This window comes from Leiobunum rupestre, chromosome 4, assembly GCF_980474605.1.
Source record: "Leiobunum rupestre chromosome 4, qqLeiRupe1.1.hap1, whole genome shotgun sequence".
Lineage (NCBI taxonomy): Eukaryota > Metazoa > Arthropoda > Arachnida > Opiliones > Sclerosomatidae > Leiobunum > Leiobunum rupestre.
Window position 1 is genome coordinate 36,486,806 of NC_143387.1, and position 27,953 is coordinate 36,514,758.

The 27,953-nt window shown below is 37.0% G+C and overlaps 2 protein-coding genes across 2 annotated transcripts; one reads left to right on the top strand and one right to left on the bottom strand.

Moving 5' to 3' along the window:
• Window positions 1–10,241: 10,241 nt before the first annotated feature.
• On the bottom strand, window positions 10,242–19,076 carry ldbr (lariat debranching enzyme). Its single transcript, XM_090171419.1, has 8 exons — window positions 18,849–19,076; window positions 18,598–18,704; window positions 18,415–18,539; window positions 13,947–14,027; window positions 13,470–13,780; window positions 12,408–12,625; window positions 11,523–11,877; window positions 10,242–10,813 (listed from the first exon to the last, which is right to left on the bottom strand). Exons 1-8 carry the CDS (start codon window positions 18,936–18,938, stop codon window positions 10,355–10,357), a joined length of 1,746 nt encoding a protein of 581 aa, XP_090027545.1. The 5' UTR covers window positions 18,939–19,076; the 3' UTR covers window positions 10,242–10,354.
• A 6,046-nt stretch (window positions 19,077–25,122) lies between these two features.
• LOC149947617 (trypsin-1-like) lies at window positions 25,123–26,972 on the top strand. The gene is made up of 8 exons (XM_090171420.1): window positions 25,123–25,217; window positions 25,286–25,393; window positions 25,458–25,585; window positions 25,653–25,798; window positions 25,849–26,077; window positions 26,219–26,481; window positions 26,548–26,696; window positions 26,763–26,972. Exons 1-8 carry the CDS (start codon window positions 25,131–25,133, stop codon window positions 26,937–26,939), a joined length of 1,287 nt encoding a protein of 428 aa, XP_090027546.1. The 5' UTR covers window positions 25,123–25,130; the 3' UTR covers window positions 26,940–26,972.
• Window positions 26,973–27,953: the final 981 nt, after the last annotated feature.

Genomic DNA, 27,953 nt, shown 5'->3' on the forward strand with positions numbered 1-27,953 from the left:
TTTCTATGTCCTAAGAGCTTTAGTCTCGTTATTTATCGGTGTCAAGTTCGCGATACTCATAAAAATATTCGTAATATTTGCAAATTGAAATAGTAGGATAATATTTTTCGTCTTAAAGTTTGTCCTTTTATTTATTTATTTGTATGTCATGTTCCTAAAAACTCGAGTACGGTTAACTCTAGAGCTTTGAAATTTTAACTCAATGTTCAGGGCCTGATTTTCAACTAAAAGCGCCTAATTCCAAATACCTGACATGGTTAATAATCGAAGGGGAGGTTTAGTTGGGATTTTTAAGTAGTTCAGGACTTTTTGCTACGCGTGTTACGTGTGTTACGTTTTGGCTACGTGTGTTACGTTTTGGCTACGTGTGTTACGTTTTTGCTACGCGTGTTACGTTTTTGCTACGCGTGTTACGTGTGTTACGTTTTTGCTACACGTGTTGCGTTTTTGCTACGCGTGTTACGTGTGTTACGTTTTTGCTACACGTGTTGCGTTTTTGCTACGCGTGTTACGTGTGTTACGTTTTTGCTACACGTGTTGCGTTTTTGCTACGCGTGTTACGTTTTTGCTACACGTGTTGAATTTTTGCTACAGCGTTTACCCGGCGTTTACTAGCCGGGTATTAAAGCTAGTTCTAAATAATAGAAAGATTACAATTTTTTTTAACATTATCCTGTTTTATAGAGAACAGAAAAAATGTACAGTCGTAAACACAATATCGTAGTACAAGGACGGGGCAAAAAATATATTAAACACATTTTTTAACTGATTTCGAGACGTTACATTATTTATAATTTTAAAAATAAATTATTCTAGTAAAAAAGTTATTTTCTTCTCCATAAAGAAAAGTTGCATTTAAAAACCCAAATACGGTCCAAAGCTTTAAATGAACATTAATTTTAGTATTAGGAATCAATCGTTTCAATTCTCAACTCTAATGGTTCTGTTGCGATCAAATGTTTTACAAACGAGTGTATAAAACATTTCTAGTGATATTCCGTATAAAAATCTTCGAAAAATCCCTTTTTAAGATTTTTTGATGTGACTTCCTCTTTAGAAATTTTTAAAGGTAAGTACATCTTTGAGAATTATCAAATGAATTATTCCTTTAAAAAGTTTAACACTAAGCCTTTTCGAATTTCTTAGGATTAAAATTAACATTAAGTTAATAAGAAGCACATATGGACTGCATTGCAATGAGGGACAAAATACGCGAATAGGTAGAACATGGACAGTTAATTAAGAGGACAGGTTTTCGATACCCTTCCACAATGCATTTTATTTATCCCCGCTTATAAATCAGCTCGAGAGACTCCGAGGGAGTATTGCAAGGTCGTTTGTACCACGTGATCTTAAAATTTCAAAATGGCAATCTAATGCGGTTGATATTCTTACGTAATTTTTTGCGCTTTATAATTTAGTAATTTTTAATTTTGGTTTTTTAATTCAATAAAAACTATCAACTGATATTCAGTATATCATATTTAATCTATAAAAACGTGAAAAAATACCTTTTGGCGTAAAAATGTACTTCGTGTTTATCTTTTTTCTTAGCGATACTTGTTTTTGTCAAATAACCTTGGCCGACTCCCTTATTGTGATTGGTTAAAAACCAGGCTTTTTACCGATCCTCTTAAAATCTACTATCCATGGGTAGAATAGCCCTTAATGAAAAGGGACAAAAAAGCTAAACCCTGAACAAATTTGTAGAAATTAAAATACTTACAAATAGGTTATTTTATTACGAGTTATTTTTAATTATTTTAATTTCTTCATATTTGTTTAGGGTTTAGCTTTTTTGTCCCTTTTCATTATGGACTATTCTACCTATTCGCGTATTTTATCACTATTTGCAACGCAGTCCATATGTGGTTCTTATTTTATCACCCATTAAAATTACCATGCCGAGTTCTCTATCTCTAACCTGACAGACATCTCTAAATTAATACCCGCCGTTATTTATATTTATAAATGCATAACGAAAATCCACGTTACATTGACATAAAATTCTGAGGCGGAAAACAATTTTTATTTATAGTTGATGCAATAACGAACGTCCATAATATCCATCATTGCTATTTTTATAAAAATGGAAAGAAGTTAAGTTGCTGTACTTTGTTCCGCGCCTAAATGTGAACAACGCCATTTTGCATAAAATATGACCCGCAACACTGGTATCACGGTTGTTTAGGCAGTATAAATGGTACAGTACGAAAAGTACTATTTCATTTGTTATTGTGACATACGTTAATAGAATATTTTTCATAAATGCAATAATAACACAACATTGATATATCGCTGTTTCACAAATTATTTTTTGGTCGTTAAATGAGTTAAAATCTGGAAAACACTTTCGTTCATTCATACTCCTAATGGAGAAAACACATTCGCAGAAGCCTGTATTATGACTGTAGGAATTTTTCAAAATCACTACTGCTAGGTGAGTGAGAATGGCGGATAAAGTGGGGGGGGGGGATAGAGGCGAAAATAGCGGAGCCCATGTTTTGGCGCGAAACAAAGTATATAAATTTAATACTAAGGGTCTCGTTTGATCTCAAATATCTTGGCTCAGGTGCCAAATGTTTAAATTCGGGCTTCGTTAGGAGATTTGTCAGGTTGAGTCGCTACTAAGGAAGCTTCGCTCGCTAACGATCACTCCGCTCCAATTAGTCAATCCAGATATATATTTTTTAAGTACTTGTTCAGTATTGTCACGTTCTAATTTTTTCTGCGGAACAAATCTCATTTCACACCTAAAATAAAATGAGCGGAAAGAATTTCGAGATTTCTTTTAAAAATATATTTTTACTCTCCACTCGAAAACGGTAGCAATTTTCAGTCTTCAACGTTTTAGACTACTGCTATGGAAGTGAAGATTGTAAAGATAAGAAGCCCGTAAAAATAATAATAATAATAATAATAATAATAATAATAATAATCAGCTACGCTAATACCCAAAGGGTTTTCATAACAGGACGAAGCTAGTTGCCGAAATTCTCTTTATTAAGCAAGCTCCTTTGAATTTGGAACTAGACATTTATAATATATTCGGGACCAGATTAAGAAGTTTCTACCTAGGACAGTATCTCATGACCGCCCCATAATACAAGAATTACCAACTTGTCGGCCCCCTAGTGGCAAAATGATTGACATATCAATGACCCTTCTAAGCCTTATGGTTGAAGCGTTATGTCAGATTCGGTGGCGGCGTTGGACAACACGGTACGTGATCTTAGTACACACAAATCCCTGACGGATTGTGTGTAAAAATGGTTTTGATTTCCCAAACACAAATTTCCAGATTTCACGAGGCCCTCACTTGGCTGTTGTCCGGAAAGATATCCGTTCTGCAACCCTTTAAACCAGCCTTGAAAGCGTTATTAAATCCGAGGTGTCAAATGTATTACGTAAGACTGGAAAACAACGTTTATGTAGAATAGAAGACAATTTTGTAGAATACATATACCACTTCTCTATAGTTCATTTCTTGTTTAAAGCTTCCAAATTGTTTCTATTCGTATTTAAGGAGGTTTTCCACAATTCTCGATCATGAGCTATATTTTTAAATTTCAACTAGAAGCTTTAAAATCTCGAAAAGGTTATACTCTTTCTTCTAAATAGTGAGCTGCAAACGCGTTACCGGGGCAAGTCGAAAAACCGTGTTTGCAGTTTAAAGGTTGGCAAAACCACCGTCGGACAGTGAGCGTTAACGGATAAATTTGCGGTTGGGTTGGGTTAGGTTTGGTTGTTTTTTTTTTCGTTAACGCTCACCGTCGCGACGGTTTCAACTCAGTTTTATTGGAAATTTTTGTTATTGTAATGTTTATGTATAGTGTGGGATGTTGAGTTTGTGTTATGGCGGTTGTGGGTGATGAGTTTGTTGTGTTTGCGTTTTGTATGTATGGGTATTTTCTCTCCAACTTCTTATTGACTTTTGGGACGGACCGAGGGCTGAGGGTTATGGTAAACGTCTCAACGTCCAAATGGCAGGGTTTCCACCAATTGTTCACGGTATTCGTCTTAGTATCAAATTGCGTTTGCATCGAGCGGGATTCGAACCCGAGTTCTGCATGACAGACAGACGTTCTACCACGCCTACCTGGCAAATTACAAAAGTTGCTTTTCAATCGTACGTAATTTGTACTTTTAATTTTAATTAATAATTTAAATTTATTTAAAAAAATTTAGGTAATAGTTTCTTATGACCTAATACTAATTTAGAAAGTATCAGTTTGATGTTCATTAAATATTGTGTCGGTAACGCTTTAAGGTTTTTTTTGTGTGCGTTATAAGCCGGGAATTGTTAACGGTAAGGTGTTTTTCGTTTTTCCTTTCACATAATTTTTTCAACTTTCGGTATTTGGGTTTATTTATTCTTGATTTCAAAGTATTTGGATTAACTTGTTTCTTGGTTGAATATTCTTTTATATTTTTCTATTGGTTATTTTTGTTGTTGTTTAGTACGTCTAACTCACTGTTGTAACTACTTAATTAATAATATTCTGAATAAATTAAACTCGGTTGTTTCGTCTCAATTATTTTAATTATAATTAAATTTTTATACCGGGCGGGATTGAACCGGGATTACGTTTTTAGTAAATAACTATGAATTGCGGAGATATATCTTTAAGGGTCATCTCGAGAAATTAATACCACTAGGGACAATTCTTCCGATTAGAGGTATATTTTGGCTTGCCAACTTTTTATTAGTGCTTTCACTTATATATAGTTGTGGTTTTCGCATTTACTTTGGTTTTTCCATATAAATTTGATTGTTTAAGACCTATAATACAATGGGCTGGTTTTTCTCTGTGAAATAGTTTCTTGCACGTATATTTTACCTTTCGTGAGCGTTCTAATAATTTTAAATTTATATTTTATATTTCTCATTTTGTCGCTATGGTAATTTAATAACGTTTTGGGTCAAAAATTGTTTTTTTGTTCTATTGATATTGGAAATTTGTTTAATACAATAACATTTGTAATATTTATAATTAAAATAAAAAATAATCTGATGGTTGGGATAGCACCGGGATAATTTTCTGGGGGCCGCTTTTGAGGGCGGAATATCATTGAGTACCGTGTTCAGTAGTTAATACATCCTAGGGCAAATTCTTCCGAGGGGAGGTAGATTTTGTCAAGCTTGCCAACTTGTTTAATTTGGCCCAACTTTGGATAACTTCAGAAAAGTGGAAATTGTCTAAAATATCCTTTTCACTACTCATAAGCCTGTTGTGTGAGTTCATTTCAATATTTAATGTTAAACAACTAAAGCAATAAAATAAATATTACAACGTTAACTACAGCGCCCAAACGATTTTGTAGGTTTATAGGAGTTCTTTTAGACTTTTAGGTAGTAAATTACAATTCACTAAACGCTATTCTAATTAACTAGGAATAAGGTCTAACAAATTTCCAAAAATTGTCCGCCCCCATCCCTCCATTGAAAATAATAAAGGGTCTCCATGAAACAGTGGAAATTTGACAGTTTAGTTTAAGCGAAAATACATTTTCCGCATCATGAGTTCTACCTTACATACTTCTTCATAAAACGCTAAAATGCCTGGGTAGGTGATCTTATGGCCTGTTAACTTTGCCTTGGAAATAATTTTTGAAGAATTTCGACTGAAGTAGGCAGGTTAAGGCACTGCTCTAAAACCATCTGAACTCTGAAATTTCTGAATACGTGTATGGGAAACTTGTGGGAGTTTAGACGTAGTCACGTAGCTTTACCAAAGATAATTTAAACTCGTACCCTAGATTCGAAATCACTCTCTCGCGCGTTGCCGACAGCCTTGGAAATAAGGGTTTTTTTTAAACTGGTCCTTATGACCATTGACCCCCTAGCTTATGAATTATTAAACTGGTCTTATATAAAATGTTCTAATGCCATTTATATGCCTAAAAAAACATATACTACATGTTTAGAAGTTAGATTATGTTGGTAACATTAACTTTACACGTATTCAAAATAGTTAACTTTATTTTACGAGTACCACCAGAATATTACAATATAGTACTATCTCACCTAAGACTACTACCAGAGCCTAGAAGACCCTCGTAATTTACCGTATTCTCTCTCTCTGCTCTAGGCCCCGTAGCTCCAGAGTCCCCGGTCCGTTACCGCGTAGCCAGGTAGCCTACCGTACTCGGGGGAAAGCGAGACTAGAGGATTGAGGGTTTGAGGCCAGAGGGGGGTTAGACAGTTCGACTCGTTCAAGGGATGCGAGCGAAGGGACTCTACATAAAACCTCGACGTGCGGTACATAGAAATCCAGTGAATAGGGAAATCCAAATTGATATAAACCTTGAATTAATAGGTCATCTCCTATTATTTGGAATTATTAAACTGGTCACCTTCTGTTTTTTTGTTATTATTTCGAATTAATAAACTGGACACGGTGACCCCCCAAATTTTGAATAAATAAACTGGTGTGAACAATTAATTAACTGGTCTTTGACCACCTGACCACCGTTATTTCCAAGGCTGGTTGCCGATAGTGTTTACCCACTTCCCGCCGGAACTCAGAAAAAATTCACTCCATGGTTTGCGCCTTACCGCAACCGATGGAGCCCGATTTTTCTGAAGTCACGTGCCGGAAGAGGGTAAACACTTCGTAACAAAACCGTCAATGGGAAAGCTCTCAGTATTCGAATCTAGGGTACGAGTTTAAATTATCTTTGGCTTTACGTACACTACACAGTCTGCACCTTCTATCAGTTTCCCCTGCATGTTTTCATGGGAAATTCAGGCCATTTAATCAAATAAGTCTAATTCTGTAGTCTGTAGATGTGATTATGTATAACCTTTTAGGTCAAGGATTTTTGCCCAAGGTTGATTTTGGCCTGGTTTTTGCCGAGGGGCAGGTCACTTCCTTGATTAACAACGCACCCCTCAAAAATTAAATCCAATTTAATCGTGATTATTTTGATTAAATTCATTTTAATCACGATTAAGTTGATTAAATCACGTTTAATCATGATTAGAATGTATAAATCTGATTTAATAATGATTAAATTATTAAATCTGATTTAATATTGATTAAATGATTAAATCTGATTAAAATGATTAAATCTGTTTGAAATGATTAAATCCCGATTAAAAAATTATATCGTGATTAGTATGATTAAATCGTACTTTAGTTTTGATTTTAATGATAAATTCTCTATTCGACCGATTATATTGATTAAATCGTGATTAAAATGATTAAATCTAATAAAAATGATTAAATCGTGATTAAAATGATTAAATCGTGATTAAAATGATTAAATCGCGATTAAAATGATTAAATAGGGATTAAAATGATTAAATCTAAATAAAATGATTAAACCGTGATTAAAATGATTAAATCTAATTAAAATGATTAAATGTAATTAAAAAGATTAGATCATGATTAGAATGATTAAATCTAGTTTAAATGATTAAATCCTGATTAAAAAGATTAGATCATGATTAGAATGATTAAATCTCGTTTAAATCGTGATTAGATTTTTTAATCTTGATTACCCTGATTTAATCACGATTACCCTGATTTAATCATTTTACTATGATTAAGACGCACCTAAAATGGAAGTGACCTGCCCCTCGGTTTTAGCGGGCTATAGTCCAAGGTCAAATCCGCCTAAACTAGGGTGTAATCCTAATGTTATTATGTTAATACAATTCTGATTCTGTTACAAGCACCACTGGAAAAGAAGAAAATAGAAAACAGTACCATAAATAAAAAGTTAAATACCTGCAATTTTAATAAAGTGATATCGCCTTATTCCTTTTGTTTTAATTTTTATTTGCCAAGAAGTGAAAGTGATACCGCATCAAGGTTGGTAAAATACTGCATTACAGAAAATTATTAGTAAAACAATGTACACGACGAAAAAACACGTGATGGTAGGTAGTGTATTTTTCTCTATGAACCTTGGCCACGGCCGGGCCAACTTCGATCACTACAATCGCAATCGAATCAATGAGATAGAATACATAGAGATCCAACTCCGCCTTCCAGAACCTACCGTTTCGCAGCCCGCGGGACAGTATTTGTTGAGTTGGAGAGTTAGGCCAACTTAATCAACTCGTATTGGCGCTAACTATCGTGTTGTTAGAAAACTAAACCTTAACATATTTTGCAAGAGTGTCTGCTTATAGAAACAGATGGCGTCAACACTATTGGATAAAGTTGAAACTTAAGCCTAATTCTCCGACTCAAATAAAACGTGTCCCGCGAATCCCAGATTTGTTTGGATCTCTATTTATTCTACCTCATTGAATCGAATACTCTCTGATTTCTATGATGAAGCTTTACGTTAGTATAGTTCAACAATTGTATTTATTACACTCGGGCGCTCTGGTTTACCGTAAAGTAGGAAGATAAGACAAATTGGACGAAACCAAAGTAAATGTAACAGAACTGTTAAAAAACTTATACTGACGAGGAGACTACCCGAGGTGATAATCACCGATTTTGTTGAAACTAGGTGGGTATGTAGACCTTATGGTAACATGAAATTTCACCAAGGGAAAAATTGCAATGGGCTTTAGTTTTGCCATGGCAACCGAAAATGATTTTGACAACACAGTCTGTATATTGTCCCATTGAAAATAACAATTGATCAATTTTTACATATTTTGATCAAATTGACCAAAATTTATCAAAATATCATAAAATTCATTTCATTTGTCAATTTTGATCTATTTTTTGTTGGTTTTGAAATTTGAAATTTTTTTAAAATTTTTCACAGGGGGTACCCTTAGAAGTGCTCAGATTCCCATGTTGTTTTCAATCAATTGACCAAAACCAAATGGAATTAAATTTTCTGAAATTTAATCTTTTTTAAAGTAATAAAAATAAAATATTATAAAAAATCAAATAGAAGCTGCAGCGGTCCATTACATAAAAATTTCTTGACTTAAATCGAGCTAAAGTGAATACTCCTGAATTTTTTTCTTTGCCAACTCATCAAATGTTGGGATGGTGCGACGCCCCCCGAAACCCCCCAAAGCTTCGCCCCTGCTAGCATTTCCTAACCAGTGCAGCATTATCCATAAGGCTGAAGCACGGACTTTGAATTCTTTAGCTCCGTGGCTGAAGTCTTATGCAATACGATGCTACTGAGAGATCAGCCAGGGCTCCAGTAAAGCTTAAGCCTAGGACCCCGGGTGGTAGTTTACCGTAGTTAATCCGCCACTGTTCCCAAGCCTAACGAGCCAGTTTAATATGTTTTCTTGCGCGGCTTAACCTTTCTACCTCCGCTTCTACGCGAGATTTACTTCAATAAAATGATTTTCTACGACTTCTCCTATTTCTGGGAACACTCGTCAAAATCATAATAATTTCCAACGCAATCAGATCCTTACCATTAAGTTGGCATTCGCTCTTTAAAGACAAATGATATTCAAAGTATGACCAAAAGTGACATAATTACCAAAAGTGTGACAATCCCTGTACTTTCGTATGCTAAAGGTTTAATGAATGCTCGACTAGAGATCGACCACATAAAAGACTATTCATGGACGCCTATCTGGATCTTTTTTTAGTCTATGGTATTACATCGTAGGTAGATGGCGATAGCATCTCCACAGAACGACGAAAAATCAAAAAGTACACTAACTTTGACCAGTGCTACTTAGTTCCTCCGTTCCTCACTACGAGGCGTTATTTGTTGGTTTTAACTTCCTTCCCTCCAAAAGGCATACTTTCCCTTCTACCCTCCCAACTTGTATTTCGCTCCTAACCTTCATTTAGAAATAAGTCAGATTGACACACTTTTGGTAATTATGTCACTTTTGGTATGACGTTCTTCAAATAGCTCGATGTCCCAGTTTTAACAATGGTCGCCATTACGTACGGTTAACAATTTTCTCTGGGCTCAAATAAGATTGGCGACGTCAAACTACGCCCCGCCTTGAAAATGCTTTAAGTCAGAGATTCCAGATAAATTAATTAAGAATCTAATCTAGCTCTCCAATACAGCGAATAATTTTAAATTTACGTTAATTTTTAACGAAACTTCGCGTAATTAGCCTTTTCATTTTACATAGAGACACGTAACGGCCAACACGAGAAGCTAATAAACTGCTGGATTTTCGTCTGCTAAGCGGACAACTTGCTATTATTAAACACCAACCGTCAGTCGAGCGCCGTTAGTTTAGGATACGAAAATCCAACAGATTAGGAACTTATCGCGTTGCCCGCTACGTGGCTCTATTGTTTCCCCGATGAAATAACAATAATAAGCCTCTATACTAATAATAATGTCATTTTTTTAAAAGTTACCTTATCTTACAAGTTTTTTCATCAACTGATATTACGCGGTTACAAAATATGGCAGTTAAAAGTGTTTGTTAGTTAAAAAAAAATTAATTCGACTCGTCCGAATCTTTTGTAGCGTACAAAGCTTGATTTCTTCTTTTAAACACCTTTCTTTCCGGTGTCACATTCTCGGAACAGGCATCCGCACTGCGGGACAAAGCATCCCGTTGCTCGGAACACACCCGTTTCGTCGCGGAGTTCGTGGTATCGGGTGTTTCGACGACGCTGTCTAGTGTGGAACCGGGAGTGTCAAGAGTGCTTCCAAAACTGGAATCGAAAGTGTCCCTAGTTACGTCCACGGACGTTGTACTAACGTTGCTATCGTCGAGTTTATCGTGTTTCGGCGGAGGTAATTGCATCATTAGTCTTTTATAAGGGGTTGAACTCGCGGGTTTTTTGTCGATGACGAAAAGGTTGAACTCCCCTTCTTCTCGAAGGCCGTCGTCGTCGCTGTCCAAGTCGCCAGTTTCATTCTTTGTACGGGAATCGGCAATTTCATCCGCGTCCTAAAACGGTAAACAGGTCACGCGTACGGGTTATCAAGTCGTATTGCTGTCCCAAATTACATAGCTACTGAGAAATAGCAGCCAATAATAATAGTCCAAGAGCCCATGACAAAATAAGCATGTGATAAGGTGCACGATGTGTCAAGGTATTTTTTAATTAGGTTAGTGATTTGTAACAAAGAGCTGTTTGTCTTACGGGTCAAAGTGGGTGCTTTCCGGAAATACGAGCCACGTGACGTCACTTCCGGTGACCTTGAAAATTGATATGACCTGATATTGGTATCATTCGATTGGTCTCAACGTGCTCTTAACAAATATCGATAAATTTACCTTCAAATCTGAACCAAATGGCGTATAAGACTAAAAAAGTAATTTTGTCTTATACGTGTAAATTTGGGAGGGGCTCGAAATTACATTTTTAGTCTTATACGCCTCTTGGTTCAGATTTGAAGGTTAATTTAGCGATATTTGGTAAGAGCACGTTGAGACCAATCGAATGATACCAATATCGGTCATATACATTTTCAAGGTCACCGGAAGTGACGTCACGTGGCTCGTATTTCCGGAAAGCCCCCACTTTGACAAGTAAGACAAACAGCTCTTTGTTACAAATCACTAACCTAATTAAAAAATACCTTGACCCATCGTGCACCTTATCACATGCTTATTTTGTCATGGGCTCTTGGACTATAAATAGAGGCCAACTTACGTCACTGTCCAGCTCAATTTCCTCGGGATTCTTCGAGGAGCCTTCGCTGTAAGAGATGCTGTCGCTATATAGTGAGCTAATACTTAAACTCGTACCAGACTGTTCTTCGCGTATTTGTAGAAGTTTTTCGACAGGGTCGGTTAAACCCAGTACTGTACATAGCTTCGTTGTTTGTTTGTTTTGGAATAATCCGGGTGTAGGGACGCGATCTCTCCCGCTACTAACACCGGAATACGCTGGAACGGATATCTCGAAATCTGTCGAAACGGGGACCGACTTCAGAGATATTTCGTCTTCCGACGACGCTTCGGAACCACTCAGAAGATGATATATCTCCCGGCGTTTTACGGATATTCTTAATAACAAAGTAAATATTTATTAGCACGTAACCAAGATTTAATATATTTTACCTTGGACAAATAAACTACGGGACCCGAAACGTAAGCAAAAACCCCATTCTACAAACCGCATCGACCTACGGCGCTTCTACCGAGATAATCGCGAAACTTTTCCACCCAAGTACAAAGCACGTTCGTAAAAACTTTAGATAGGTCAATTTCCAAATTTATACCGCTACATGTTTGAGTGTAAGAAACGAGTACATAATCATGATAATAAACATAAGAATTTCAAATAAAAATATTCGTTTGCCAAACCTACAAGAAATAATTACATTACCTTCAGCATTGAGAAGGTATATATATATATATTTTATGGTCTGATATTTTCCTATAAATTATATTCCCAGAAGAAATAGCGCTACTGGGAGCTAAATATTTGGGTGACAATCTTTCCAAAATCGGACACCAAGTCGCTGCTTTATAAGAGCGAAACGAGTAATCTTCATTTGGGTCCACTGGTTTATTTGTCCAAGATTTAACTTACTCTTTGAAAAAATCGTCGTAAAAGGATGGATCGGGTAAGGCCGTGAAATTGTTTGTGAAGTTTAGCAGCGAGTTGGTTTCGCGAAGAATGGCTAACCACTCCAAATCGTGGCATATTTGGTACGGGGCTTCCATTTCGCTGTCCATGTCGGCGATTTGAAGGAATCTTCGATTTGGAAGGCATTTATCCAACGCGAGGAACTTGGTAACGCGTTCATCCTATGGAAGAAATTAAGGAACGGATAAAAAAAATAGTTCTAGGCTTCAACCGCTTTGTGATTGTTAATAAATGTTTCTGGGTTAGTTAGAGGTCTCCAGGGGCTGTTTTTCCTGGAAGCGTCGGCAGCGAACGCGTTTTAAAATTATCATCGAATTGAAATAATTTCAAAAACGTTGAATAGCGTCAATTTTAAGATGGTTACTATCAGTTAAAAATACGTAAGTTTTGCCAACCGTTTTAGAAGAGCCTGTTAACTGTTCGTAGCTTGCTCGTGGATGTGGCCTGATTTCATTGCCATGGTAACGGGTTTAGTTCGGCCATGACATTAAGACGCCCATGCTGATTATTTGCATCGTGATCTGTGACGTAAAATAATGTCATGGCGGCCGTTTCCAGGCGGGTTTCACCTACCACGTAGGCCTACGACCCTACGAGCAAGTACCTAATAAGCTTATCACTTCGAGTAAAAACTTCCACTGAAGGTCTCTATCGATACCATAAACGTCTATTTTTATAACGATTAAATTCGTTAAATAAACTGACTCTTACGGTATAGATAGATACCAACAAAATGAACTGACTGACTGATTGATTGATTGATGATACAATAATATTCTATATTCATAAACGCCCACCCGCGTAGTGAGCCCGGTGGCATGGTAACTGAAAGCCCATCTCATCTCATCCCTTTCGCCTAAATACCTTTTGTATCGATGTCCTTGTCGTCCTTTCGCGCCCTCCCGAACAAGCTAAAAGCCGACGGTGGACCTTCGTAGTGTCTCGACGCGCGAAAGAAAAATGACCTCAATTGTCCCAGAATTCTTTCCTGGTGCCTAAACTTACTTCGTGAGCGACTAAAGCGGCAAATTTGCAATGTAAATGAGCCGAGAACCAATACTTTGGTTTTAGCTTATTTAGAAGTTTCTCCGCTGGTGCGCTACCGAGCGAGCCTTTCTCAATTTCTTCCTTAAAATACGGTTTTCTCTTTAAGAGCGAACTAGTATCTCCGTGATAGTAAATGCCTCTCGGCCAATCGTGAGACAACATTATGTCAATGGGCTCTTTCAGAAGTCCCAGCCTGTAAACTTCTAAATTCCTAACATGATACACCGTTCTCAATGAGCTTCGATCGTATGGAGGAGTTTCGTATGCACCTGCGAATTCAGAAATTCAATTAATAAATTGGAAATTTGATGAATCCTATTCTCAGTGGCGGCGGAAAAGATTTTTGGAAATTGGGTAATTCGTCGCTCCACGAGCCAATTCGAGCCGGAAGACCTCGGTCCGCCGCCAATCACGAATTGAGCGTTGTTTCTTTACCTTTTAAGTATGAGCCTCCATTGTAAATTCCGGAAAAACCAGCTATTCGCAAGCCACCCACTTGGATTACCCCGGCCTTGCCTTTAAAATTTAAACGAAATAATTAAAAATAATAATTTGAACTTAAAGGGTGCATAATCCTAGAAGGGAAGGTCAAGTTTGCGTCAATACTCACTCGTGGCGCGACAGTCTAGAACGTTGTAGAAAATTCCAAATACCCTGCTCAGCTGGATTTTCTACTACCACTAGTGTTTGTTGACGGAAGCTTGACCTTCCCTGTTTGGGGAGGGGGGTTAGCACACTTCCTATCTATTTTGCGTCTAGCTCGAATGATAATAATAATCAACTAGGTTAATGCCCATGGCACCACCTAAGGCCCAAGTCATCTAGCGACTTTTAATGCCATTAATTCAGGTGGCCGGGTTATTCTGAGTACGAGGTGGTGGCAAGCCGTTCATGCCACACTAGTCAACAGCTCCCTACACTTAACCTTCTTAAGTTTTTATGGAAAGGGAAGCCGAAGAAATCGGGGAAAAACCCCTTTAATCAGTGAGGCGAGAACTTGCAAACTTAACGAAGGAGTTGTTAACGCCGGGAGTAGTGGCGTACTCCTGTAATCCCAAGCGTCTGGGAGGCGGAGTATGTGGATGGCCGTGTGAGGACGACCACCAATAGTTCCGCCACGGGTGTCCCCACCCCTGCCCCACGTATCCCCCCGTTGGTGTGGCCGTTACACATAGCTCGCGTCTACCATTCAGACTTATAAAGGAGCTATGTGCCAAATGACCCCAGTTATTATGATATAACTTTTGTATGATGATTTTGCAAAAAAAATTCAAAATGAACCCAAGATTTTTTTGTCTATCTAAGCCAAAATGTGAGATATTTCGTAAACTGCTCATGGATGTGGCTAATTTTCCTTGCCGCGTAAATTTTTTTATATCAGCCATGACATAAAGACGCTCATGTGGCCAAGTGATTATTTGCCAAGCAGAATCGGTGACGTAATAATGTCATGACGGTTGTTTGAAGGCGGGGCTTAGTTACGATGCATGGCTATGAAGTACGACGCTACGAACAAGTATGGAACGCCAAACCGGAAAAAACTGAATTAAAACACAATATTATAGTAGAGAACACTTTAATATAGTAGAAACGTCATATATAATATAGTAGGGAGCACTATAATACAGTAGGGAGCACTATAATACAGTAGGGAGCACTATAATACAGTAGGGAGCACTATAATACAGTAGGGAGCACTATAATAAAGTAGAAAATTTATCTATGATATATGGTACTACAAACCGGAAAAAAAAACTAATCTAAAAAATTCACCTATAATATGATAGGAAATTCATCCATAATATAGTAGGAAAAATGCTTCTTTAATATAGTAGAAAAATGCTTCTTTAATATAGTAGAAAAATGCTTCTATAATATAGTAGATACATGCTCTCTTTTATTATAGTAGAAAATTCATCTATAACATGATAGGAAATTCATCTATAATATGATAGGAAATTCATCTATAATATGATAGGAAATTCATCTATAATATGATAGGAAATTCATCTATAATATGATAGGAAATTCATCTATAATATGATAGGAAATTCATCTATAATATGATAGGAACTTCATCCATAATAAAGTAGAGAAAATGTTTCTATAATATCGGTAATCCCATGCGTTCTGTTTCGCTGAAAATTTTCTTTGTTCTAATATATTTTAGCAAAAATGCAATCAGGTACCTGAATGCATTCTTGATTTTAGTGAAGGGTTTTCACTTCATAATAAAGTTTCTACTATATTATAGATGAATTTACTACTATATTATAGAAGCATTTTTCTACTATATTATAGAAGCATTTTAGTACTATATTATAGAAGCATTTTTCTACTATATTATAGAAGCATTTTAGTACTATATTATAGAAGCATTTTAGTACTATATTATAGAAGCATTTTAGTACTATATTATAGAAGCATTTTCTACTATATTATAGAAGCATTTTAGTACTATATTATAGAAGCATTTTAGTACTACATTATAGAAGCATTTATCCACTATATTATAGAAGCCATTTTTCTACTATATTATGGTTGAATTTCCTACCATATTTTTAATGAATTTTCTACCATATTATAAATGAAATTTCTACTATAATATAAGAGAGTTTTTTCCGGTTTGGCGTTCCATAAACAAGCTAAGAATTTTTTTACAGGTGAGTACGAATAGTGATTTATTGGGGGACGAAATTGACTGATAGCCAACTTGAGCCGAGGGGGAGAGGTGAGTGGCGGTAGCTTCGGGGTGTTCGCGAAACTTTTTGAATTTCGCCAACTCAACGAAATTTTACCAACGCTGGAAGAAGTTGATAGGACAACTCCTCTCCCAGAATTCCAATGGCCATGGTACTGCACTTCAACGATTCCAAAACCATAACCAAGTAAGATCTAACCTCTCAAATGATGGAGATAAAAGTACTGAAAATGCAGAAAATGGCGTTCGCCATTCCAAGCTATGAAATCTATGTTAGAAACTATTGTTAAGTGTGAAATTAAATCTGGTCCACTTATACTTTTGCAAGAGAAGGCACTGCCCTAAAACAAAAATTTATTTATTTTGTTGATCAGTGAACCGATTTTCAATAAACAAATAACTAAAACCTTCAATAGACAGCCAATTCTAGGATTTTATAGGACCTTTACAAAACTATAGGAAAATAGGAATTATATGACAGCTGGGAGCCTTACAGTGTGGTTCAAATTTTACTAGTTTTTCCTCCAGAGCTCCTGGAATAGGGCTGGAAAAATATAATTGATGCAGAAGCTACTTCATTTTTAACCTGATTTTTCGAAGGTGGCTCGTTAAATTAAAGTAGATACTGTTAGGATAAAACTTGAACTTTAAAGTAAACAGATGTTACTCAATACCAAAATATTATTCCTTAGATTTAAATTAATATGTACATAGGATTTCTTGAAAATATCACAGATCTAGTTTACCCATATCAAACCACCAACTTTATATGGAGTCCAAGATAACTAATTTCTAGGCATGTGCGAGCCTTGATTTTTGAGTTTTGAGTCGAGCTTCGAGTATTAAAAATTTCACTTTTCGAGTATCGAGCCAAGCTTTAAAATCTTACCGAGCTTTCGAGCTTTTAGGCATAGCTTAAAATGTGGTTTCGAGTACTCGAAGAATTAGGCTTAGCTTAAAAAGAGGTTTTCGAGTACTTGAATAATTACTAAGACCTAGCTTTATTAAGGGGGTTTCCGAGTACTCCGTGATAGATTTAGCTTAAAAAGGCTCTGAATAATTGGGTTTATTTAAGTAAAACATTTTTCAAAAATCAACTTTATTTATTAATTACTGCCAGAGCTTTTACGTTTATTTGAAGCCATATTTGAGAAGTCTAAATTAATAAATGGCCATACAAGGGATTACAACAATAAAATAGTGGACTGATGAACCGCCAAAAAACTAACAATAAACAGCTAGAGCACTATACGTAATGTAACTTACGGTTTTAGTTTCGTTTTCTACATTTAAAATTGGTGACCAATCAGAAACAACTAGGACTTGTACCTCAGCCAATAAGATATCTTAAGGCGGGATTATAGAATTTTATTTGTAGCTTTTCCCGCCATTTTTACAAGCTCGCGAGTAGTGCCTTGGTAAGAATAATAGTTTCAAGTACTCGAAATTAAACCTAGGCCTCGATTTGAGGCTCGAACCATTTTCGAGCTTTTCAAAAAATGATTTTCGAGCAAAAGTGGATATAAAACAGAAAGTCTGGGAGGAAAAGGGTTCGTTAGCTTTCCCAGTGGTTTCCTTCAAAAATGAGGAGCTGTTTCTCCTATACAATGATTGAACAAAATCGAGTACTCGCACATGCCTACTAATTTCTTCAGTGGGGTTGATATGGTCTCTGCGAGAGTCTAGTCACTTAACGAAATCTAGTGTTCAATTAGTAAAAAATAAAAATAATTAAGTCTGGAAATCTAGAAATTCTGGGGGGAAATTATAAATCATAGGAAGAAATTTTCCTCAGAATTATCAAAAATATCATGAAATATTCTTGGGAAATTATGAAATATTGAAATAATTCTTGGGAAATTATGAAATATTGGAAGAATTCTCAAAAAATTTTAAAAATACAGAAAATTTTGAATTATTTAGAATTCAGAAATCAGGTGTGCATATTTGTTAAGAAAAAGCTAGACCCTATTGTTTGAACTCTCTCTTATACTAGGGTATGCATCAAAGAGAAGTTGTCACGAAAATACGAAAAGGCAATTTAACTTTCATTCTAGCACTCCCATTTTCCGTGAGGCCCTTAGCTACATTGGCCATCGTTTAACACTAGTTAAGAGATGGTGTTGTTTCATTCAGATTTTGGTCAAGGATCTGAGACTTAAATGTTTTCCATTAACACCTACAAAAACGTAGCATAATTACCTAAATAATAGATATTTGGACACACCCATCCGCCGTAATTCAACTCTGTCAGATAATTCGAAGCTTCGTGATTGCCTCCAACAAATATAGTCAAAATGGGGGCAACCTTTTCTCCCGAATAATATCTAAATAAATTTGAGAATAAATATATATAGGTATCTAATTTCATTAGTAAACAGTTACTTATAGAAAGTCTGCATTCTGCGATAACAGGTTGGCACTGCCATGCATTCCAAATCCGTTTCATTACGAACTGCTTGGAAATCACCACATATTAGCAGCAGATCAACCTAAAATATTTCCATCAGTTTTTCTTTACATTTTTAAATTAATCGTACATACTTATCATGGATTAAATAAGTAGTTAACCCATGAATTTATCAACTAGTCGATTAATGTACGTAGAAACAAGGCATATAGCGTTTGCTACTAACTTTAATATTGTTTTTTTCTTCGACATAAGCAATGACTTCGTATATTCTGTCCAACTCCCCATGAGCGCATCCTTCTATCGCTATTTTCATTTCAATTTAAAATAACTTCGTGAAAGTTTAATTACAGTTATAAAAATTAAAGGGAATTTTAAAAACACCGTTGATCCATAGTGCAGTGCGAAAGCAGACGGAAAATCGAATTGTCGTCGGTTGGTTCAGAGCACCTGCCGCCATCTGACTGTCATTCCTTCAGCCATAAAGAAATAGAAACCGCGAAATTTGAAATTAATTTAAATATTAACAATGATGAAAAACTAAACGAACTAATAAAATTATTGAAAAATTTAATTAAAATAGTTTACTTCTTTAAAAGGAAATAAACTCTTATCTTACAAATCTCATGAAAAATGCACACAGTGGCTGCGTTCAACAACTATCAACGGAGAAAAACCGTTGAGTTCTTTTAATCAACGCTACGTAACAAAATCTTAAGTTGTTGTACGATTTATATAGTTCGCTGACTTAACGAACAAAATATCGTCTGCTACCCCTCCTTTAACTTTGTCGAATGACGTCACGACACCGATGAGCAACGGAAAAACCATCTCGCCCAGCCGATGTTTCCGCTGAGTCTCCAATGATCAACGTGACGTCAAAACCGGAAGTCAAAAAACCCGTTCAACAAAAAACCGCTGACCGTTGAGCTCAGCGCTGAGCTATTTTAGAGTTGTTGAACGCAGCCAGTATAATCAGTAACTAAAACTCTACTACAGAAAATCAGTTCACTTGCGAAATAGCTATAACCCTTTTGTGTATTATGTAGTGTATTAATTTAATATATTATAATATTCACCTGTGGGTTCATTAAAAAAACATTATTTACAAGAAACCTTTTAATAATAATAATAATAATCAGCTAGGCTAATACCCAAGGCACCACCTTAGGCCTAAGTCGTCAAGCGACTTTTGAAGCCTTTAATTCAGGTGGCCGGGTTACATTGCGTAGGAGGGTGGTGGCAAGCCCTGCATGCCACACGAGCCAACAGCTCCCTACACTAACTATTACCGTTAACCTCAACAAGTTTTTATGGAAGGGGAAACCGAAGAACTCGGGGGAAAACCCCTTAAACCAGTGGGGAGAAAACTTGCAAACTCAACGCAGAAGGAGTTGTTCCGAGTTTTCACCCAGTGCCATAAGCTGGGATCGAACCCGGCTCCTCTTGCTGCGAGGCGAAAGTGCTAGCCACTCTGCCACCCCACAAAACGTTTCCGAAACAATCATTTATCCAGAAATTCCAAATTCTTGTATATACCTCGGTATATAGAGTGTTGTCGTCTGATACGATTTTCAAAACTTGTAACGTCACAGCTGTAGTGATAATAGTGGCCGCCATGACAGTTACCGTTTTTTATCAATAGCCAATTACAATGGTGACGTCGCAGGGTTTCAGACGACAACACTCTATATTTAAATTTATTATTGCTATGTAGGCAATGTTACCACGAATATACTCATTTCAACCTTGAATATCGAACTACATCATTACCCTCTTTACCATCTGTGGCTGTAATGAGTGGTGCCTTTCTGCGTTTTACGTAATAGCTTGAGCCAATCAAGAGAAGAACGTTTGCCGTTGAATCGATGAGCTAAACATATCCCTGATTGCGCGTTATGACCAGCCAAAGAATATATAAATAAGTTTATTATTAAAGGAATTTGATTTTAATATTTTTACCAATTTTTAAATTTTACGGAATAAATTTTGCGCTAAGCTTTGTAAATAAAACTAGTCAAGTTTCAAAATGTTTCCCAGCAATACAATTTTAGAGAGGCGGCAAGTTACTAACATTATAACGACTGAGGTGACGAGGTCAGGTCAGACTACCTAATGCAGTTTGATATGCATGGTTGAATACTTAATAAATACATAATGTAACGTTTTTCCAGAGCTACACCACTACATTAAAAGGTGGGTAATATTTTAGCGTAAAAGGCTCGTGCTTTTTTTTATATTTCAGGGAGCACGCGCGAAATTGCTCAAGCCCGTTTACGCTAAAATATCAGGACGCGCGTGGAACTTTTTAACAAGTTGAATAAGACATAAATAGAGTTTATGCTAACGTATATTGATTAGAATCAATTTTCAAAACAAAGTGTGAACAAGGAGGATCCTCCTTGGTGTGAACGTGGCTTATGTAATATTTTTAATCGCTGTGATTGAAAACTGCCTAAAAACTCAAGAAAATGCTTTTACGCTAAAAGTACTTTTTTGAGTTTTCCACTCTACGAGATACTAGTCAACTACTTCTCTGGGCCGTGCATCTTTTTTTTCGCATCTTCAGGTCAGGGGTAGCTCCACCGACCATACACGCGCGTACAAGCAAAACAAACAGGGCATATGGCCATAGATTAATATCGCAGCATTATTTAGTTTATGGGCCAGATATGGCACCAGCAAAAGTGACAATTTCCAAAAATGTTTCAGTTCCTATAATTTCCAATGCTAAATATTTACTGAATCATGCTCTCGAGATAAAGCATATAGAAGACTAGACTAGGTTGACTCTTTCGTGTTTTGTATTAAAACGTAGATAGATGGTGGTAGTGTTTCTGTTGACTGGCTATAAATCAATAAGCCTGTTATCCTTCTCCAGCGCTTCCTTAGTTCTCGAAGCCCTCACCAGGCGACACTATTTCTACTCTTTTGAACTTCACTTCCTCTTCCCCTAGCCTACCAACTTTTAATTCGCGGTTAACATTCATTTCAAAAATGTTTTTGGTAATAATGTCACTTTTGGCACAAGGCAGATATGGCACTCGGGTAGCTATACCATTTTACAACCCTACCTAAAAATTTGTGTTCCGTGTAAAAACAGAGATAACATGAACTAATTAATTCGTCCATGGAGATAGTAAATATATGAGATATGTATTTTCACTCTTTCTTATATATGTATTATCTCTGGTAAAACCCCAAAACTGCAAAAGTCGATAGTGACAACTCGGAACTCAGACGATCGGTGGCGCCACAAAGGTTAAATAATTCTCTACCACTGACGCCCAGAGAACAGAGCTTAGCTAGAGAAAAATACACTCCTAAAATCAGTCCACCAAATTTTGACCTTTACGGTTTGGTTTATCTGGTATCCTTTTTCATTTTCTTAAAACGTTCGAGCGGACTAACATAAAAGATTAAGAAATCGGGGAACTACAGAAACTGTCAAATATATTTGAAAAGCCGAACCAAAGGATAATTCCTCGACGATGCGATTTTCAGTATTACAAAGAGAGGAGAAATGCTGAATTTTTACTACATTTAATTAAATTTGAAATACACTATTACCTTGAAGGAATTACTGTGTTTTAGTCGCGGTTTTCTCCACCCTATTTTGCTTAAATCTCTCGCTAATAATTATACTTTATTATTTTCTTTTGCGAAATATCAACTTCCTCCATCTTTATAATAGGTCAATAATTTTCCCGACCACTTTTAGGCCCTTAAATAACTGAAACCAAACCCAAAATCTTTGTACACTGATTACCGATTTTTGAAAAACATTCGGTTATTTACACTAGTTTCCGAGAAATTTCAATTGATTTCTTACCATTTTTCGATGATTTCCAGACTTGGTTTTCTGTAGATATTTGTACACCTGAAATGACTATCCCCTAGATCAAACCCCTAATCTTGATAAACACCTTGCCCGCAAGCAAATTACCGATCATTTAGTTTCAAATATTTTTTTATCCTTCCCAGGTTGGGGTTTTGTTTAAAGGTACTTTCAAGGGAGGTGTTAGGGGTTGGAAGGAGATTCAAAAAACGTCACTGAAACGTCATCAGAGTGTAATTTTGTAAATGCGACGAATGGCGTATTTTAAATGAACTTCAACCCCCCACGGCTATCCCTTGAAAGTACCTTTAAGCGCTCTTGTTTGGCCAATTTACTCGTGGCTACTAACTTATGGTCCAGTTGACTGGACGACGGGTTTTGTGTGAATGTTTTATATTTAGACTACTCCAAGGCCTCAACTCTATCCCCCCATTCGTGTCTTTTGATTTACTCCGTTCTGCGGTTATTGTTGAGGATGCTCTGGCTTGGCTGGATGATTAAATGAGAGGTCAGGAGTCAGGCTGGTCGGTCAGGTGAAACTCCTCTTTAATGTCCTTGTTAATTCTAAGCCGAGCTCCGTCAGCTATCCCCTGTAACACAAAGAGTCGATTTAGGGTCGAACTTTGGTCGAAAAGTCGCTTTTGGGTCCTGGTCCAAATACCGACTCTAAAAGTCCTAAACGTTTTTGAGATAATTCCTCGTAAGTACGTTTTCGGTCGCTTTTAAATTCTGTAGGGCGACCTTACATTTTGAACCACTTGCCGACTCTAAAAATCTTTAAAAAAAATTTAGATAATTCCGCGTAAGTACGTTTTTAGTCGCTATTAAAGTTGGTATGGCGACCTTATATTTTGGACCACTTGCCGACTCTTAAACATTTTTTTTGATAATTCCGCGTAAGTAAGTTTTTGTTGTCTTTTAAAGTCGGTATGGCGACCTAACATTTTTGGACCACTTGCCGACTCAATAAGTCTATAACCTATTTAGAAATAATTTCGCGTAAGTACGTTTTTGGTCACTTTTAAAGTCGGTAGGACATTTCGACGATAAAAAGTGAGGTGGGCCGACGGTTGCCCGATCATGTCGATTCCGATTTTCGTCGACGTCGGCCCGACTCAGATTTGAAACAGGGGATGGGATACATTTGCTCTTTGTGAATGATATTCTAAGTTACCCCATAAAATGAATTGTTGATAACTCCAATTTGATTTAGATGCGGTTGTTCTTCGGGGCAAAAACCATAGTGTTTCATTCAATGGCTCTCTCAGAACAGGGCCTTGGGATACTTGTGGACCCTGCCCTTAAATTATTTGCGCACACAAAGGGTACGTTCAGTAACGCTCATCAAAAACATCGCTGAGTAATCGATGCCAACATTTTGTTACTGTACGATTTTTCACGTTTCCGATTTGACGTCACGATAGGCATCCGATGCTCATCAAAAAAACCATCTCGGCGAGAAGGTTTTTTTGATGACTTGACGTCAAATGCGTCGGTGTTAACATTTATAGAAGCCATCTTTAAAAACAGCGCTGACTAAAATAACACCGTTCAGTAACTTCCTACGTCACTATGACGATGAGCGGTCATCAAGCAAACATCAAGTAAAAACCAATTTTTCCCAGATTCGCGTTACTGAACGTACCCAGAGTGTTTGAACGTGTCCGTTCCTTAGCAGCAGTCCACCGTATCCTGATTATCCCCTTATTCTACTATTGTCCCCCTATCTGTTCGCTCCACCTAGTATCAAACAAGCTTAAGCTCCAAAAGGCCCAGAATCAGATTTATAAACTTGTTACGAAATTTCAAATGCTAACAGCTCCTTCCAGACTTGAAGCTTTTAATATTAAACTTGTCCATCTTCGCCATAAATTTTATAATATCTGTTAAAGTACTGTCCCTCATATTTTGGGGACTAAACCTAGAGCAAACTCAACTGAGCGACTATAACTCCTTTGTTCAGAGTGTTATCAATGATTCGAATTCTTTGCCCAAAATTATTGTTTCTATAAAAGATTACACTAAATTCCGAATTCCGCTCTGCCATATACGTTCATTTACGTAATGGTCCTTAATAACTTATTTTCTTGTTGTAAGAATTGTACTTTTTATCCATTGTATAGTGACTCCCGACTTTACCATTTGATTTCGGACTAATTTCTTAATTTTAATTTCTTTGTTCTTGTCATTACTTTAACCATTTGCATTGATTTATTAGTTATTTTTGTGTTAATTTACTGGCAACATTGATTGACTTTTACTAATCCTCCAAAACATATCTTTCATGAACGTTTGTGTACAAAACAATCCACTTAAAAATACCTACCTAGCTTGTTATTTCTATAAGTTGTTCTGAAAAAAAAGGTTTGTTATTTCTTCAGATATAAGTCTACAAAAACTTATATATATTATATTTACACCTACGCTACAGTATTGTTCGTAAAAACAGCTGCAGACATTCGTGGCCTATTTAGTATAAGCAAAGTGTAAATATACAATATCAGAAAATGTGGTCGAATCTCTCGTTGACTTTCGTCACAGATCCGCGATCGCAGAATCGCTATTTATCAAGTTAACTAATAGCTTGACAAGAAGTGTCGAATGCCACGAACATTTTTGGCGTTCTTTGAAGCTTTCTCTCCAACGAGTAAAGTAACAAATAACGAAACTATGAAATACTTTACCTTATGTTTCAAAATTTTCAAGCTATACGTAATTTTTCAAGTTTCGAACATTTGCGCTGTGGCATTAAGTCAGGTAATACGAAATATTTCTACCTATCTTTTTTCTAACCTTTAATAGAATACCGAATGTCTGTCCGTTAGAATTCTTGCACTGTTGTCTTCGAAAACCAAAAGAACGGTTTCTTTTCTTCACCTAACTTTCCTTCGGGACACTCGGAAAATTCTTCTTGCAAATGGACATTTGCAAAGGTAGCGTCAGCTATTATATTTAATAATATGTACTATAAAAGTAGCTGATATTCGACGTCTTCAGCTCGAAGAAAATGATGTAGTTTCCGTGATGTTTGACGTTTTCATGTTAGAGACGAGTCCAAATTGCGGTATCTCCTACGTGCAAGTTAGTAGTTTTAGCAAACACAAAAATTCAACTGTCAGAGAAAAGTGGGTTTGTTTATCGCCAGCCTTATTTCTCGTATTATATTTAATTGTTTCACCGTTGCTTTCTAAGGTACTGTGGTAAACGGAAACCCTTTAACGCGCAATTATACGGACCCGAAGCCTCTGTAGAGTTAGTGACTAACAGTAACACAAGCTACCCTGGTTTTTACGCCAAATTTACGATCACAGATTTGAATCCAGATTTGGAAACTATTGGTAAAAATTATAATGGAAATATTTAAAATATTTAAATACGTTTTCTATAGAACACTATATCAATCAATCACCGAACATACCGTTATCGAATACTTCCGCTTGCGAATGTGGAAAGGCGAAGCGAATAGGAAAACGGATCGTTGGTGGTAGCGCGAGTGAAATAAACGAATACCCCTGGTTGGCGGTACTTGTATTAAAAGAAGCGGAAACATCGGCTCATTGTGGCGCGGCACTTATTACAACCAAGCATGTCTTAACAGCCGCTCATTGTACCACACAGTAAGTATTACGTTAAATTAGTATAGCACAGTGGCGCTCATAAACACCCCCCACCAACCATTTTCATCCGAGCAATACTTATATTTCTTATTGCATTCCATTAGTCACTAGTTACTCCTTCATAAGTACCTAATTTAACAGCCGCCAACCTCAAGAACTTCAGGTCGTAATTGGAGCGCACAACTTGATGACCCGCGACCAAACGCACCAGGTTCGAAACGTGAAAGAGATTCGCAACCACGAAAAGTACAGCCATTCCAACGAAACCAATGATATAGCTATTCTCACTCTGGATCAGGAAGCGACTCTGAACGACGCAGTTCAAACCATATGCCTACCACCATTGAACCACGATTTCACTGGCGAGTCGGCAGTAGCTGCGGGATGGGGCAAAACGGATTACGGTTGGTCTCGACACGCACACAGATATCCGAATACGTGACATCTTTATAAGATAAATACATTTTTAGGTGGCAAAAACAGCAATACGCCTTTAGAGGTTCACTTACCTGTTGTGGCGAACAAAGAATGTAAAGAAAAATTCGCCGCTACCATCGCTGTCATAACCGAAAATAATCTGTGCGCGGGAGTTTTGAACGGCGAAAAAGACGCCTGCCAAGTAAATACTATATAGATAAATATTAGAAATATCGGCTTACAGTTTATGGCGCTTTAAATTTGAAAGGGCGATTCCGGTGGTCCTCTCATGTGGCAGAATGCCACGACGGAGCAGTGGCACTTGATCGGCATCGTTTCGTTCGGCGTCAAATGCGCTACTCCGGGTTTCTACGGGGTTTACACTAGAGTTAACAAATACGCCGAATGGATAGATAATGTAACCAATCAACATTACTGTACATAGCAATAATAGTTAAATAAAATATTTGCCAAATTAGGTAATTCCATAAATTAATCTATTAACAGACTCGTAATAGCGCCCTTAAGTTTAAAGCAACTGTCGGCTCTATCATTGCCACCTGTATAATGATAAGGCCCTTGTTATTAGAGATGGCAATGAATCTATCGGATTCTTAGAAAAAACAACTTCACTTGAGAGCGTGGTGCCATCAATTAATGGCCAAAGAAGCTAAACTTCAAAATAGCGAAACAAAAACGTCGTCAGAGCCATTTATAATTATTATAATTAGAGAAGTTATACTCTACTTAGTGGGCTTTAACCTAAATTATATATATCGCATATAAAATAAATTGTAATTTTCTGTTGAAAAATTCTCTCTCGATTCCAAAACTGGCGTATCTCTTACGCTGTTCCCCAACTTGGCGCCGGGAGAAAGATCTTGCGACTTTTGACGACGTTTTGCGCCAGAGCGTACAGTCCATCACTAATACTCAGATGGACGGAGTATCTGGCGAACAAGTGGCTCTCCCTGTCTCGAAGGGCGGTTTGGGAATTCGTCACGCTTCGAAACTCGCCTTGCCTACCTTTCTGGCCTCGAGCTCCAGTGTGGAATCTTTGGTTCAGGCAATTCTTCCGACATCTTTAAGGAATTGCAATGACGTGAGCTACGACGACGGGCTTGTTAAGTGGCTTGAGCTTGGTGAACAAGCGCTTCCTCCCGGGGATCACCGCGACACGCAACGTGCCTGAGAGCACCCGCTGGTAGACAAAGCTATTTCCAATCTGATGGATTTAACGTCCGATAACCGGGATAAAGCCCGTTTACACTCTATCACGTCTAAAGAGTCGGGAGCCTGGTTAAACGCCTTACCATCTTCCTCTCTTGGCACCTTACTAGACGATGACTCCTTTAGGATAGCTGTCGTATTGCGCTTGGGTGCTAAAATATGTGTCCCTCACACCTGTAAATGTGGCTCTATGGTGGATTCTTTGGGTACGCGTGGCTTAAGTTGTAAA

Bases quoted from the DNA above. Each gene is read 5' to 3' on its own strand.
- LOC149947617 (XM_090171420.1), top strand. From the start codon at position 25,131: ATGAAATACTTTACCTTATGTTTCAAAATTTTCAAGCTATACGTAATT. The intron at 26,078-26,218 runs GTAAGTATTACG...CTAATTTAACAG, and splicing joins GCCGCTCATTGTACCACACA to CCGCCAACCTCAAGAACTTC. The intron at 26,482-26,547 runs GTTGGTCTCGAC...ATACATTTTTAG, and splicing joins ATGGGGCAAAACGGATTACG to GTGGCAAAAACAGCAATACG.
- ldbr (XM_090171419.1), bottom strand. From the start codon at position 18,938: ATGAAAATAGCGATAGAAGGATGCGCTCATGGGGAGTTGGACAGAATA. The intron at 13,781-13,946 runs GTAAAGAAACAA...CTGAATTCGCAG, and splicing joins TGGAGGCTCATACTTAAAAG to GTGCATACGAAACTCCTCCA. The intron at 11,878-12,407 runs GTAAGTTAAATC...TTTGTTATTAAG, and splicing joins TACGACGATTTTTTCAAAGA to AATATCCGTAAAACGCCGGG.